Source organism: Embiotoca jacksoni, unplaced genomic scaffold (assembly GCF_022577435.1).
Source record: "Embiotoca jacksoni isolate LCO1_2020_lvr unplaced genomic scaffold, fEmbJac1.0.p SCAF_3, whole genome shotgun sequence".
NCBI lineage: Eukaryota > Metazoa > Chordata > Actinopteri > Embiotocidae > Embiotoca > Embiotoca jacksoni.
The window spans coordinates 13,236,194-13,252,577 of NW_027185381.1; the positions used below are offsets into that span (position 1 = coordinate 13,236,194).

The 16,384-nt window shown below is 41.7% G+C and overlaps 2 protein-coding genes across 2 annotated transcripts; one reads left to right on the top strand and one right to left on the bottom strand.

The window, feature by feature from the left end:
- Positions 1-46: 46 nt before the first annotated feature.
- On the top strand, positions 47-3,421 carry aagab (alpha and gamma adaptin binding protein). Its single transcript, XM_069162147.1, has 10 exons — positions 47-232; positions 539-729; positions 839-935; positions 1,459-1,548; positions 1,655-1,738; positions 1,838-1,917; positions 2,084-2,174; positions 2,292-2,396; positions 2,561-2,610; positions 2,717-3,421. The coding sequence occupies exons 1-10, from the start codon at positions 139-141 to the stop codon at positions 2,792-2,794; spliced, it is 960 nt and encodes a 319-aa protein (XP_069018248.1). The 5' UTR covers positions 47-138; the 3' UTR covers positions 2,795-3,421.
- A 399-nt stretch (positions 3,422-3,820) lies between these two features.
- On the bottom strand, positions 3,821-15,493 carry smad3b (SMAD family member 3b). Its single transcript, XM_069162146.1, has 9 exons — positions 15,015-15,493; positions 9,425-9,618; positions 9,189-9,323; positions 8,751-8,825; positions 8,603-8,653; positions 7,164-7,376; positions 6,902-7,039; positions 6,611-6,755; positions 3,821-5,590 (listed from the first exon to the last, which is right to left on the bottom strand). The coding sequence occupies exons 1-9, from the start codon at positions 15,215-15,217 to the stop codon at positions 5,467-5,469; spliced, it is 1,278 nt and encodes a 425-aa protein (XP_069018247.1). The 5' UTR covers positions 15,218-15,493; the 3' UTR covers positions 3,821-5,466.
- Positions 15,494-16,384: the final 891 nt, after the last annotated feature.

Below are 16,384 nucleotides of genomic sequence, written 5' to 3' on the forward strand. Positions count from 1 at the left end.
ACTCAGGCTGTGAACACTGTTTCGTCATCGTGACGCTGCACCCGGAAGGGCTTCCGTCAGAGGTGAAAGGTTATCACCAGGTGGCTAACATCACTCTCAGCTAGCAAATAGAGAAGCTCCCTCTAAATATTATCCAAGATGTCAGCGACGGAAGAAAACACAGACATGCCTGTTCCGTGCGTGCTCGTCACCAGCTGCGACAGCGAGTTTAAAGAAGAAGAGCTGATCAAACGTAAGTAAAGCGCAATGTGCAAAAAAAAAATATAGCAAGCAGGCTAACGTTTAGCAAAAGCTAATTGTACTCTCAGCACAGGAGGTGATGACACCTGTACGTTAGTAATAAAAGAGTAATAACGAGTTTGTCCGACGTCGTCAAGCTCGTTCACCGCTTTCCTTTGGTGGCGCTGGTATAAAAGCGCCCATGTGCAGGGTGGTTTCCACAGCTAACCGGGTCACAGTGAAAGAGCAACTTTAACGTGATGTCTTTGTTGCGATGAATAACAAACGTTGTTTTTTTTTGTTTTTTTTTTTGCTTCAGAGATCCTCAGTACGAAGACTTTGCCTGAGCCGACCAAGCGAGAGGAAACAGTAATCTGGTATCCTTGGATCATCAACAATAAATACTACACAGCCGATGTCAGGCTATGTGTCGTACCGAGCACTTTCCAGATGTCTTCAGAGATTGCTCAGTCCATGCAGGCTTTCATCGCTTATTTTGACAGCAAACTGGTATGTGTCTCCAAGAATAAGGCATATCAGCAACAACAACAACAAAATCGAAACAATATATCCTGTGATATCCTTGTAGCCTTCATTGTTTGTGCATGATGTTTTGCAGAAAGATGGGCTGGAAAAACTACAGCCTTGGATATCAGTGGTAGAAGATCTTGCTCCAGAGGTGCTCATTCTGGTGTGCGACAGAGTCTGTGAAAATGGTGAGATTTCCAGCCCTATTTGCTGTACGCAGAAAACATTGAGATACTCTCTACTGCAGGGGTGTCAAACTCATTTTAGTTGAGGGGCCACATACTGCCCACTTTGATCTCAAGTGGGCCAGACCAGTAAAATCATAGCATAATAACGCATACATAACGACAATATTTCTCTTTGTTTAAATCATTGGTGAAGGTTTTTGGATGATAAACCCTATTTTAAGGTCTTTCTACAATAAACTAGAAACATAAAGACCAAAAACTCAGACATCAGCCCATTTACGCTGTTTTTGAAGCAATTACTGGATCGATTAAAAAAAAAAAAAAAATAACAAAACGTTTGTACTCATAAACCTCCATTTTCTCATAGAAATGCAATTTATGTCTTTCTGTAATTTTCACACTTAGCAAAGTCATCCGGCGGGCCGAGCTGGACCCCCTGGCGGGCCGGATCCGGCCGGCGGGCCGTATGTTTGACACCCCTGCTCTACTGTATAAGGCGTATATCATTTCATTTGTGTTCTAGGGGTCACCAGACATGAAGCGCAGCAGTGGTGTTTGGCTCATGCCTTTGAGCTGGTGGAGCTCAATCCACAAGAGCTACCAGATGAAGATGGTGCGTTTTAGAGGGAGCAGAATATTACAGTGACGTGACGCATGTTTAGATTTTAATTCCTCGTGTTGTGGCATGTTATTCACATGATCTTTGTTGACTTCATCAGATGATTTTCCAGAATCCACAGGAGTAAAGAGAATCGTTCAGGCTCTCAATGCCAATGTGTGGTCCAGCATGGAGATGAAGGACGGTGAGATGACATTGATCAATATTTGTACCTAGTGCATATTCTCCTGAATATTTAGTGCATCTGCGTATGTCAGTGACAGTTTATTTCTCCGTCAAACAGGGCACAATCAAGGCTTTGGTCTGATGAGCAGTTTGGTGGCTTCCAGACACAACAACCCACGCACCTGCCAAGATCCACCAGTAAGTGTAGTTTTTGTTCAATTTTGTATTGATCATTATTGAAGTTAGATTTGTAATTGTCTTTTCATGTGTTCTCCCTTGCTTTCTTATGTAAAGCAATCCGTTTTCATTTAAATCCGTAAGTTTTTGTGGAGGCAAGCTAACCCTCGCTTCTTCTCTGGGGCAGTCTTCCAGCTTGCCAGTAGAGGGCACACCTGATAATGAGGAGACCAACAGTACAGAAAGTAGTACAGACACACAGGAAGACTCAATAGTTGGTAAGAGAACATCCTTTGATAAAATCTTTTTTTTTGTTTTTATGTAAATCCTGCTGCTGGAGCAATTACTAATGTGTATGTCCTGTATTTTCCGTATATATTGTGTTGATCCCTCAGATGCAATGACGGATTTGGACATTCAGGAGCTCGCCACTCTCACGGCTGGAGATGCAGATGTAGATAACTTTGAGCGCCTCTTTACTAAATTGAAAGAAATGAAAGGTAATTTGGAAATGAAAATGAAATGCTTGACTTTGTCTTTTTTTTAAATGTAAAGGACTTTGGTACGCTAGTCTTTCTCTCATTGTCGTTGTGGATGTCAAATATTTGTATAACTGATTTACGAATGATAGAATATTTGGTCTTCTCTGATTTCCAACCTGCAGACAAAGCATCTTCGTTACCTCATGAACAGAGAAAAGTTCACGCAGAAAAGGTAAGCAACTGTATCAGTTAGAAACTGTTGGAACAATAACATGTTTCAGTGGGAGTCCGATTTAATGCGAAATCAATTATAAAGTGACATGAAATCTGCTTATCAGGTGGCCAAAGCGTTTTGGATGGCCATCGGCGGTGATGAGGATGAGATCGATGGGTTGTCATCGGGAGAGGAAAGCTAAAAGTAGCTATCTGTGACTCAGTCTCCGTTCTCCTGATCTTCCCATCTTACCTGGGGCTCCCACGAGATTCAGCGCCCTTTGACATCCTGCTTGAGCTGGGAAAGTGGAGATGCTTACAGATGATACTGTAGGCGTAGTCATATTTAGAAACTTTTGATTCTTAAGAGTGAAAGGATCGTTGTATCGTGAAGAGCAGATGGATATCCTGTTTAGAAGAGAAGTGAGTGGCCCTCATTGTCTTATCTACTACCCCGGGTCCTTCACTATGCTTTAGCCCTGAAGTGAACCTCAACACATGATGGTGTTGCGGGTGGAAACACATTAAATTAAATTATGTTGGATTTGATTTATGTATTTGTCTTTCGGTGCAGCCACATATATTTTAAAGTTACTTCATGTGCCTTATCCTTAATAGTGTTGTAAGAGATTTAATACACATTCAGCTGAATCAACATAAAAACCTGTGACTTTAATGTTTACTGCTCTTCAGTCAGTGTGGCTTCTTTATTGTGAACATTGTCACACTACAATGGGTGCATAATGCTCAACTCACCCAGACCAGAAAAATAGGAATACATGTATGCAGCATTGGATTAACTCTGCAATAAATAAAATTAGTAGTTCAGTCGTGCTGCTGTATTTGGGTTGTTTCTAATATTTTATCAACATTTGTGTATAAGCAGGAAAACACCTTATAATGTGCCATCCAACAAAATATCACCACAAACTACAGTTTCCAAAGCTGAACACAGGGCTGACTCATCACATCTGACAGGACACTAATATAACATTGCATTCATGTGCAGTAGGTTCGGGTTGTTGTTTTTTTTGTCGCCGTGTATAACAAACATTGCTTTAAATATGACTGGACTGTATATGAAATTCTAGAAGGCTTTCCATTTGAAAACTCGGTAACGCTGCATTCGGCTGATCAATTGTTTAATCATCGCTCCCTCACTGAGCCACTCACGTCAGTGACGGACATTCAGGCTTGTAGAGGAGGCTCAATCAGTCCTGCCAAAAATGTACTTGAAGTTCATTTTACTCTGTTGCAATTTATTAAAACATTCACAGATCAAACGATGGTCATTTGAGAACAAATATTCGGCTACATGAAAAAACATGTACGTAAGACTTGGAACAGAAAAGCACCAACTAAGAATATCAAGGAACACAGGTACTGATACAGATCTACCGACTACCTAATGCACTGTAGTACACAGTATTTTAGTTTAGCACCGTGTAACTGTTTTAAATAGATTACGTGGTGACTGAGTCTTACGTACTCAAGTGCTGGATTAACATGGTGGCTTCATAGACAGTGATCAAGGACCTTGAGCATATTATACATGCTGTATACTGTAGCAATGTACATGTCATATACAGTATTTATTGGACAAGCAAATTACCACTACAACTAAAGCTTTACACTGATCAACACAGTAAACTGGAAGTGCATCATTTACCCACAAGGAGCATAGTGTACTATTGGTTAACAGTTGATAAATGTGAGAAGACCTGCATCTTTGCTTTCACTCCACATGCCATTAATGGATGAACAGCAGCCGTGGTCATTGTACCCTTCACACGCTGAAGTCACATGTTGCCTGATGTTGAGTCGTTTTTCTATTACAAAATAACAGTAGTAGCTGGTACGTTAGTCTTGTGTGTCACACTTAAGAACTAGTTGACCCAGTTAGAAAAGCTTGTACTTACGCAAGCCACATTTTGGGTCTTTAAAGCAAAGTCTTATAGTGAATCCACCCATGCCCGAGGTCGGTCAGGTCCACTGTTTCAAGCAATGCATGACTACGAGAATTCACAAGCTATAAATATTTATGTACAATCCTATTGAGGCAATAATAAAAATATATTCCCATGCAGGACAATATGCAAAAATAACTTATAAAATGTCTCTTTTACTGAGCAAAATAGTTTTAATACAAGGATTCTTCTCCAGAAACAATGGTTCTGTCTTTTCTTAAAATAGGTAAAATACCAATTAAATGATCAGATAATTGACGCTTTCAATTATGTAGATAAATTAACATGGGCCAAGTACCTTGTACTTATTAGATATATTCTATCAAATCACTACAGAGAATGACATTTTTCATGTTAATTCATGGTTCAATTGATTAATAAGCCTCCCAATTCAGTGGTGCTGGGCCACTGAAACACCAATGATGGAAGCATATTCATAATCTTAGTTAATTCATAGAATCAAAAATGTTTTGAAATGTGTAGAGGATGGCCAAGCTGAAACTGTACTGGAACTCCAACTTGGAAAACATTTCAATCTCCTTTATGAAATACTAAACTACCAGCCACTAAGAATAGACATAATAACTGAATGAATAATGAGGGGGAAAAAAAAAAAGTTTTCTTCTGAAACCTGCAAATACCACGTGGCTGTCCGTTGAACACATTAAAACAAAAGAATGTACAGGTCCTAAAATATCCATCAGATGGAGACACTAAATGGTACTAAAGAAAGTGCTATACATGTGACGAGAGAAATGTCTGACACAGCAAGGGAAAAGGGTGTTTTCATAGTTTGATGAAAGGCGTCTCTTTCCTTATTATCACTGAGAAATGCTGAAGTTTTCCTATGTGGTTTGTGTTTGACTGTGTCAATGGGAAGGAGGGCTACTAGGAAGCAAGTGCTGCTCTTAGGACACACTAGAGCAGTGGATGCTGGGAGATCCCATCTGTGTGAGGACCTTGTCCAGCCACTGGAGGGGACCATTAAGATGCAGCTCTATCCAGCATGGGGTGCTGGTCACCGTCTGACGTCTGCAGGATACAAAGAAGGACAAGGGCCAACAAAGTCTGTCAATGCCGATAGCTCTCTTATACCACATCATGGTATCATACATTTAAAATCACTGTGAGACATGTCATAGTTAATTATAGTAAAGGCAAAGATATAGACGACTCAGTATTTTTAGTTGAGTTAGCACCAACAGTGATGCCAACTCTACAGGCTATTTCTGAAGTCATTCAAGTTTCTACCAGAGATGTTTTTCTCCAAGGTGTTTGGTGCCAGAAATACAACACGCACCATTCACAGTCCAGTGGGAATCTCCCCCCCCCCCCTGCAAAGGGAGTCTGAAGTATGTTCACCCCGACTCCATGTCCCCCTCACCACTGCATGCCTGCTGCATTCTTCTTCCTCCTCTGTTGCCAACTCACAGCTGCACCCGCCCCCATCAGCGTCTTATTGCTTTACAAGACTGCTACCATCTCTGTATCACCTCTAAACTGAACTAAGGATCCCCCCTCTGGGTATGACTCAAGATATATAAAAAAAATAGTCTGTTTAGAATAAAAAAAAATGTATGTCTGGTAAGCTTAGAGGTGTTCCTCATATCTTGTCAGCCAATTCATTTAAATGAGACGGACAAAATATGAGGAACACCTCTCAGTATAACCTAGTACAGTTTAACAGCACCGCATACTACAGTTTCCAAAATTACCAAGAAAAAAGTAACAATTGAACAATGTTAATTCCTAATGAAGGCAGTATTTATTGCTGGGTTGTCGTGTTATACTTAATGCTTCACCTGTCAGCTTTAATGTTATGGCTGATCGGTGTATGTCCAATGCAGAATTCAAGTTTCTACATTACATCTGTGAAAAAATGTGACGTGGAAAGTTGAAAAAGAAAAAAAATCTATGTGTAGACGGATCAGTTCAATTCTTCTTAAGCCTTTCAATGTTAGCTATATGGAAATAAATGGCTGAAACAGTGAAACAGATTGAAAGCATTTGTATAAAAGTCTTAAGTAGCTTAAGTTATTGAAAAATATGTACCTGTACTCAGCTCCCCATCCCTTAACAAAGCTCATGCGAATAGTGCACATCCTGGTGAGCTGGTAGACGGCCTCAAAGCCCTGGTTGACTGACTGGGCGAGCAGAGCAGCAAACTCCTGGTTGTTGAAGATCTTAAGGTTGCAGCCTGACAAACAAAATATTCATTAGTTGCCTTACAAGCACAGAGAACAAAAAAGATGTGCGTGTCAGTAGGTCATCAGGACTCCGTTATACTCCAGCTATGTGGCCTGATTACTTTCGTGTGTTTGCATGTATCAATCTCATGCTGACCTGGAGGTATTTTGCACACGGTGGCAGGATGCCAGCCATAACGCTGGTTGCAGTTGGGACTCTGGACAAAGATGGCACTGTCACTAAGACACTCTGCAAACACCTCTCCCCCAATGTAGTACAACCTCACACCCCGTCCTGGACATGGAAGAGAACACACAGGAGCTCAGCACACAACAAACCTGCCAAAATGATGTCAAGCCAAAATACAAAAGGCAAATTAGATCAGAGGTTATGTCGTCCCTGTGAAATAAATACGTACCTATGTGTCTGCGTGTGAGCTCTACTGCCGAGTTGCGGTTGACGTTGGACAGCAAGCCCAAACAGAAGCGTTCAGAGTTGGAGGGGTCCGTGAATCCATCTACAGTCAGGGAGGGCTGCGACGCGTGGAAGGTCTCTCCGACACGCTGGTTCAGCTCGTAGTAGGAGATGGAGCACCAGAAGGCAGATTCGCAGTACGTCACAGGTTGTAAGTCTGAGACATTTACAGATGAAAGCTCATGTTAGGTCCATGAAAAAAGAATTCAGAAGGTCATGAGAGCAGGTAAACTGCTTTGTGCTAAATCCTTTTCTTGTAAAGATGCAAACTGCTGATAAAGTTCCCTTTGATTTCTCTTCAAGAGCTCTTTCCCACGACCCTCATGGCCCCAGCCAGGAATGGACAAGACGTGATGTACCTATTTACTTTTTTCAACAATGACCTCCTGGTGGCTTTCCACATAGATAGAATAACCTGGCAACCGGATATTTATTGCATTATCTTGAGCTGTCTGTGGCTGGCCTTTCCACAGACAAGGACAGACCATAGACAAAGACTCCATTCATACCACACTTACTCTATTACTGCCCTGAAGCTAAGCCTCCCAGACGTGGTCCACTCACTTTGTATTTTGCACATCTGTCTCACACGCACACACTCATCCCAACAAAGACATTCTAATCCTATACTCTGAAACTGAAATGAGCATGATTCCTTTGTAGGAGGCATTTTATAGAGTTCTGACAGGACTGATCATGGGCTCTATGGAGAGTACAGGTATTCAGGTGTGTGGTTATCGGTGTCATCGGGTACATCTATAACATACACTGGTATACACTATGTCAGCCAGCAGAGCCACCAGGATGCACATACATTCTAATCCCTACCATGACTACTGAGTCTCTCAGTTCTGACTGACAAGTCTCCCTTTATTTTAATAACAGAACATTACAACTGGACAGCTGATAATTTTTTTTTTTTTTTGCAATTTCAAATAAATGATCCAGTATTCAGCTGTAGAAAATGATAATAATTAAGGGTACGTAGCTACAAGTGAAGTTAACTTTTTGACCACTATCAATATCTACATCTTTGATTGTGTTCCTTATTTGTGAGACCAATCTGTGTTGCTTTATATACATATATTTGATCATAAATGTTATTTTATGCATTTAAAAACTCAGCTCAGCTTTTGCACACAAACATACCAATTCTACTGTCAACTGTTTAAGATACAGCTACATATTGCCTATCAACACAAGCAGCAAGACCTGAAGAGCGAGATACTTTTTTTTTTTTTGTTGATTATATTAAATGAATGACTGACACTTGTAATTTAATCACATGTGCCAATGACCTAATGTCAGTGCCACCATCCAGATAAGTGCACATAATGAATGAGCTGCTCAGTGAGTAGAGCTGACCCCTTTGATTTTGCTTACCAAGATTACTGTTTGTGGGTGACACAGGATTGGGCGACAGGCTGGGTGAACCTGAAATAGAGCGGTAATAGAAGGCTGGTTCATGAACATGACAAGGTGTAATTAGAACAGTATGGGCTTCGGTTGTGTGCATGATCACGTGACCCACCTGTGTCCATGCTGTGGTTGAGCTGGTGGTCATTTGTCTCACCATCCTCACTCAGGTAACCTGGTGGCGGAGTTTCTGCAGCATGCAAACACAAAGGTTAAGCACACACTTGTCTATTGACATATTTTCAACTACTGAAACAAGTTTCGTGCCTTCAGGAACAAACAATTATTATAGATAATTATATATTTTAGGGCAGAGTACATTACAAGTGGATAAACAAATAAAAGCAGTATTAATGATAAGAGACTTTTCTGCTTCTAGTTAAGCTCCCTTTTGTTTAAACTGTTCCTATAATACTGCAAATTTAATGGAAACACTGCATTCAGTGACGCCATTTTGGACAGTGGAGGTCCGAACGAGCCACACACAAAATCATCCCAGTGAAAAAGGATTTACAGACTTTAAATTCAAAAGGAGAGGTCCACTTTTTCTCACCAGGAATATAGTTACTCTGGGGCTCAATGCCAGCAGGGAAATTGGTGTTTTCGGGGATGGATGGGCTGTAGTCATCCAGTGGTGGGAACTCAGCGGGGATATCTGTATGTCGTGGCACTAAAACTGGAGGTAAAACTGGAAACACACAAAGGACCAGTTCTGTTCTGTATGCAGTTTGGCAAAAGCATCATTTTAAATACAATAATTTGGATCACGTAGCAATTAGCGACACTCACTTGGTGTCTCCACCCTCTGGTAGTGGTACGGGTTAACACACACTTCATCCTTCTTGGTGTGAAAGGCAAATTCACAGTGATCGACAGCCCTCAGCTCGTGGTGGGACTGCAGGTCTGGCCAGCGCCACAAGCGGCAGTAGATCACATGAGGGAGACCTTTTCTGTGGGAGACCTGCAGACGTCCATCTAAAGACCTGAAAGAAACCACCGCTTTACTCTGTGCTCTACTAAAATAAGATTATGAGACAGAACCTGTAATTAATTTTGAGTTCGGGAAAAAATACAAACTGAAATGCTGAGGTCAATGAGGATTTGTCAGATGTTAATTCGTCAATGATCTCCAATATGGGAGCTCAACATTAACACTGGGCAAAACACCAGAGCATTTTGGTTTTTTATGCTATCCCAACACTCAAAGTGAAATACACAGGTCATTTCAGAGTACAAACAAAAGACGCAGCACAAAGTCTGCTAAAGTTTCTGTTGGTTATATCAAAATGAAAACGTTGCCTAATGAAAATTTTTAATTTCCAAAATTATGATCATGATTTGGTACACACCACAAGGGACGGATACCTCTTTACATACTCAGATTAGGGAAATAAGACATATCCACATCAATCAAGCATGGAAGCTGAGTGGGACTGATACACCTGGAACAGTTGAAGTTTGAGCAGTGACGTACCCAAATAACTGGAAACATCTTCTGGACTCAACACCACAACATTTGCCTTTTAAAAAATGTAATTCAAGCTTCAGACTACATCAGTGACTGCCACAAAAGAAATGGGATCAGACTAATCTTTGGGCACTACCTCCTCCGTTGATGGTGTGTTTGCTGGGTCAGCTGAGGTCAGCGTTTACATGCCTCTGCTGAGGCGGACCTGGGCTATGTCCTGTCTGCCTGGTCTGTCACTGACATGATGACTCCTCCGATACAAAGCTGGACTGAGGCAACTTTTCCATTCAGCAGAAGAAACAACAACTGCACCTCTTATCACATGAAAATCCTGAGGGGGAGAGAAACCACTTCCTCCAACTCCAGAAGCAACCATAACCTATACTTTTGATTTGATTAAGCACAAAAGGGGCATGTAAAAACACATAAACCATATATGCATGTCATTCACCCCCGAACCATCTGTCACCTCTGGACTGTCTGCTTTCAAACAAAGCCCCAAAAACCCACCGTTTATAACCCTTTCTGTTCATTTTAACCACTAAACATGCAACTTTCATACATTCATTTTATAGAGATGCAGCAATATGGAATTTTGGGGTCAATAACTGACTTATCCGTTTATTTTCAATGCCACACAATAAACAATCGTATTTATCTTACAAATGCAAAAATGTATAGAGGAAAATATTTATATTTTTGGTCTTTGTCTACGGCTGGTCAACAGTAGGCTCCATATTATCTGACATGATTATCAGCTGAATTTCTATTATTGGAACAGAAGCATTGATTCAGTTTTCTTACCTTTGGGCCAATAATACATCGACTACCGATATAGTGTACATTGTTCCTTTTACACCAAACAAAACCACAGGCGGTCATAAAAAAAAAAGTATTAAGCGTCAACAGACAGAGTAGACAAATATGATCATTTGTCTTTTCACCAACCATGTAAAAAAAATAAAAAAGATTATTGTTACTATAAATTTCTCCATATACTGCATAGAGCAGAAAATTGAGCTGCTCTGAGTTTCACAGTTCAGCTATTTTAGCCCATAATAATTTCCTACTGGTTAAGACCACTCTAGGTGCGAACACCACAGGCATGCTCTCGACCACTTTCATTTGAATTGCTGACAACCACTTTCTCGCTACTCCACATTAGAGTAGGTGATGAAAGTACAGCTCAATGTAGGCTTGCTGTAGGACAGAAGCACTGACTCACTGTATCCCCAGCAGAGAGCAAGACAGCTGTTGTTCTGTAAACCTAGTAGTCTCTGAACCCACTGAGATTGGCCCACGCCTTCCCTCGTGCCTGAAGCACATTCCCAAGAACTGAGAATACGTTTTTAATGTAGGTTACCACCCATGCTCCGGCTTCTGCACATGCCGTGATGGGGGACTTCCAGTTCCATTGGAAGGAAGCCCACGACATGACCATTTGAATATTCCTTAGAAAGAAAACAGAGAAGTCACCGAAAGGTGAACTCTATACGGCAGGGACAATATGTGGATCTGCCTTATTTTTTTTAAAGTTGGTACAAAAGATGGAGAGACACATGAATCTGTATTAGAAAATGAAAATTGGAAAGATGCCAACATCTGCAATGGTTCACACTGCAGAAATGATGGAGTCCATTTACAGTTCACTCTGTGTTTTTATGTCCCTTTATATCCTCCGGACTGAGTTATCATTGTAGCTTTTGATAACACTTTTCATTTTGTTTAAAAGGTGCAAAGTGTACGATTTTTAGTTTAAAAAAGTCAATAAAATGACCCACAGAACGCGACGGGTTGTCGTTATGTCAAAGATAACTATGTATTGTGTCCCACAGATGTCTACTGCCGTTAGCATGCTAACCAGAAGGCCCTGATGTGTGTACTACGAAGCAAGTTCAACATACCGGGCTTTCTTTGCCTGAGTTGGCTCAACAAAGCGGAAACTCGCCGTCAGAGAGAATGGACGCTACGACGGTGGTTATCTGCTATATTTGTTAACTCGGGCTTTCTGCTTCAGGCTCTGAGCACGTCCACATAAAAGAGGAGGAGTTTGCAGCATCTGGCCAATCACAAACATGAACAAGTGTACTGACAGCAGAACCACATATTTTAAAACCAAGGAGCAAACTATCATTTTAAAAAAAACTATAATGAAGTTAAACACATAATTCCCACTGAAAGCAGCACAGCTGCAGCTGCTAAAAGATAGAAGGATGTGCAAAACAATTACCGACTGTGTGAATGTGTCGCCGAAGTTGAAAGACTTCGCCTATCATATCTCCTTACCATAACGTGCACAGGAAGATCGGACTAATTACAGGTGGATATTTCATAAAATTAATCTATTATTAATTGTATTCTCATGACGTATGAAAAATTAACAACAATTCAACTTCACAAATTCCGGAACTTTCAAGCTTTACATTCTGGAATGTTCAGGCAATTCATAGTGTCTCCACGGCAACAAATCACACCCCTCTATCCTGCCTCTGCTGCAACTCAAGATTCTATAATATTTAGGCATCATTTCACCTGCAGCCCCGGAGGTGTCAAATGGACTGAAGGGCAAATAAATAAATATAAAATCATAATTCAAAGCGAGAGGTAGGTTTACTGTCAAATCTTATGAGTACAAGTTCAATGCTTCTGATAGTGCATCAATCAGTCCCTGTTGTAGGATGATATCAGTAAAAAACACTGAAATTAATCTATACCTCATAAAAATCACCGGGGGAAGACACAGAGGTTTGTCGGTGTTTGAACACTCTGCCCCCCGCAGAGGACCGTCTCACTCCGCAGAGGACCGTCTCACTCTGCATACCGAGCTCCGAGGGATATTCTCCGATTGGTGGTGACAATTTTCAGAGAATTGATTGGTCAGTATGCAGTACTTTGGTACGTTTTGATCCGATATCTCGAACATAACCTGCTCGGGACCAGGTTAAGTTTGCAGCATAAGTAACCATGGTGATCCAGCCATCTTAAAAGAGAGCCAGCTACGTGATACTGACAACCCTGGCTTTAGTCTCAGCATACCTCGCTAACCCACTAATAATAGTAGTAGTAGTTCACCCCTCTGGACTGTCCCGTCTCACAATACCACCCAGGTACCACAGGCTTGATTGTGAGTTGCTGTAGCGTCGAGTCTGCCCCGAGTCCTACATGTGAGAAGGAAGAAGTAGCGCTGCCCACAGGGTGCAGTCTAACCTCTCGTCAATCATGTTGAAGGTCCTGCCCCAGGTTGGCCCGTTTAACAACAGCATCGTAAGGACAGGAATGTAATAAATGAAACAGTAAATGCAACAATGGCGAAAGTTCTCGGCAAGCGACCATTATCGCCTCCCCCACCTGCTCCAGGCAACAACAAAAAAAAAACTACAACACGTTCAGCGGCAAAGAAAAGAAGTGATAAGACAGAAAAGAAAAAGAAGTGACCGTCGGTGTTACTTTCCACTGCAGGGGACAGTTGCTCCTGGTGAGTGAAGGATTTAAGTTTAATGCTGAACTTGCAATATTTTTTCTAGACTGATAAGTAACTGTTAATGCTAACATGGGCTGCAAAGCAATAGCTGTTGTAGGTTCTTACTAACAATATGTTAAGTTAGCTGTTAGTTCATTCACAGTTCAGATTAGTTGGAACAGCTGCACGTGGGAGCTCAATTAGTTCATCATCTACCAAACTGAGGTGATTTTAAAAATCACAAACTAACTAGATGTCCTGACCTTGTTTGAACATTTTAAGACAGATTTTCAGTTCAGCTGACAATAACACAAACAGCCCCAAACAAAATCCAAAACGGCATTAATATGTGGTTTTATCGTGGTCTTGATAATAACAGAGAAAAGCAAGCTATAACGTAAACTGTAGGCTTAACCAATCCATTATTTTAGTTGATACACACCTGGGTCCAGACAATCTCACGTCACAATAATTTGTTCTAAAAATTAAAAAAAAATTAAATTAAAAAGGCCAACTACTGAGTAAAGGCGGGTCAAGAACACACAATTTGACAACTCTGCTGAACCCGAGGGTCAGACCGGATGCTCCACGGACTCTCCACCGGCCCACATGTTGCACCTTTAAGGCTTTCATCACCAGAGCTACTTCCTGACTGAAGACTGCGTCCGACAAGTAAACTAATTCAACAGCTCAACATACTTTTTTTTTTGTTGTTTGTTCACTCGTTCAGACCACTGAGAATAAATACCTCTACGTGCCTGCACAGAGCCGCTGCACCACACCCGGAGTGAGTCCACCCTCACATGTCCGACAAACTAATCTGCTCTAAACATGATCTCATGTGTGTGTGTGTGGGGGGGGGAATCCCCCAAAACTGGAAATCCCCCAAAACTGGACACTTCGTCCAACTTTCCCCGGAGTGTCCACTCTCTCCGGTCTGAACATCCTCCGTGACTCAGGGCTCAGCGTCGCCGAACCAAACCACTCCTTCTCCGGTTTGTCCCACGTGTGAACTGTGGGCATGTTTACGTAGCACTACAGTCACCACGGCTACTACTGTCTGCAAGGCGCAGCTTGCTTTCACATTTTTATTTTTTTTTTATTTATTTATTTTTTTTTTAAACTTGCTCAAACATTTGAGAGACGCTAAATCACGACGTCGTGATTCACGATTGTGCAGGTTTACCGTGTTTTTTTTGTGTTTTTTTTTTTGTACCCCGGTCATCCTCGTCGTGCAAACTAATACTTGAAAATGATTTTTTTTTTTTTTTTAACAGATTTAAATGTATGACTAAAGACGTTATCCTACGTAGCCTGTGTATTTCAGATGCTAACTGGCTGCATAGGTAGCTACTCGGCTAACGTTAGCGTTCATTAGCACTAGCGTAGCTGACTTCCTCCGAGGCGGTGCGTCCCGTCCGTGTCCCGTGTCCGTGTCCCGTCGTCCCTACCTGGGTATGGTGATGCACTTCGTGTTGACATTCTGTGTCGTGATGGCTTTTTCCAACTCGTCCAGCTGTCCCGTCCTTTTCAACTTCTTCACCAGACTTTTGACAGCCTTTTCGCACCACTTCTCCTCCTGCCCGTTCTGCTCTCCTTTCTTCCAGCCGAGGAGCCTCTTCACAATCGGAGGAGTGAACGGTAATATAGACATGTTGTTGTTGTTTTTTTTAAATTGCAACTAAAAAAAAAACAACTGCTCCGACTTGAATTCAGCGGTCCGGGATCGCAGACGGGACAGCTTGTTGTTCCTATGATGGCCCGGCTAAGACCGCTCGTTAGCCGGCTAGCTGAACTCCCAGGCTGGTCGCTGCCGGAGCTCAGCAGCAACAACAGCGGCTCGCGTCGCAGCTTCCCTCCGTTCAAGTTGTCTGTCTGTGGGGGGGCTGAGCGGCAGCACCGCTGCCTGCCGGACTGTCTGTCCGCCCCTCCTCCCTCCTCCCTCCTCCTCCTCCTCCTCCTCGGTCAGCTGGTCGTATCTTCCACCTGGTATCCAGACAAGCGAGTGGAGAACTTTTCTTCACACCACCACTGAATTAAAGATTGAAACAAAGGGTGAAATACTGGAGCTAACCTGCCAGACAAAATTCAGGGTAAACCAACTTCTAAAAAAAACAACAACAACTGATGAAGCGTTTTATTTTATAATCTCCTTTTGATCATTTGGTTTACTACAATGTCTTGCATTTTCAAAATAATATGTCCGCTTTACTCACTATTTTTGTAGGATTATCAATGTCCGAGGATTAGTTGACCCCCCTGAAACCCAGCTTCATGCATCTATTCCACATCAAACTTAAGAAATGGAAAAAAAAAAAAAAAAATTGTAATCAGAGACATGTCAACACTGGAAAGTGATCCAACTTTTGCATTTACTGTGTCCATGAATAGAAGACCCTTAAGGAGTAATCCCTTTGATCCCCTCATAAAAGTGATTTAATTTCACTTGGGATGCATCTTTCCAGAAATGGATGAGGGAGGTGACTGTGCATTCAGTGGTATTTCAGGTTTTATGGTGTTACTGATAAGTCCACCCCTGGCTGCTGCCTCCACTAAATAGCAGTGTGCCTGTGCTATAAATGCCAGAGTCCAGGACCAGCCCATTTTCCTTTTCTCTATTTATAACCACCATCAATGACTGTTGTCTATTTTTAAGCAGGTATTTGGCATGGCTTCTTACTTCCTTCTTCTTAGATAAATATTACAGCTATCTTGGCAGTGTAACCTGAAAAGTAATATTAAAGGACACCTTCACAACTGTCTGAAGAACAGTCAGCTTGTAACTATCTGAAAGTATGCCCTGTTCACACCAATTATCAGA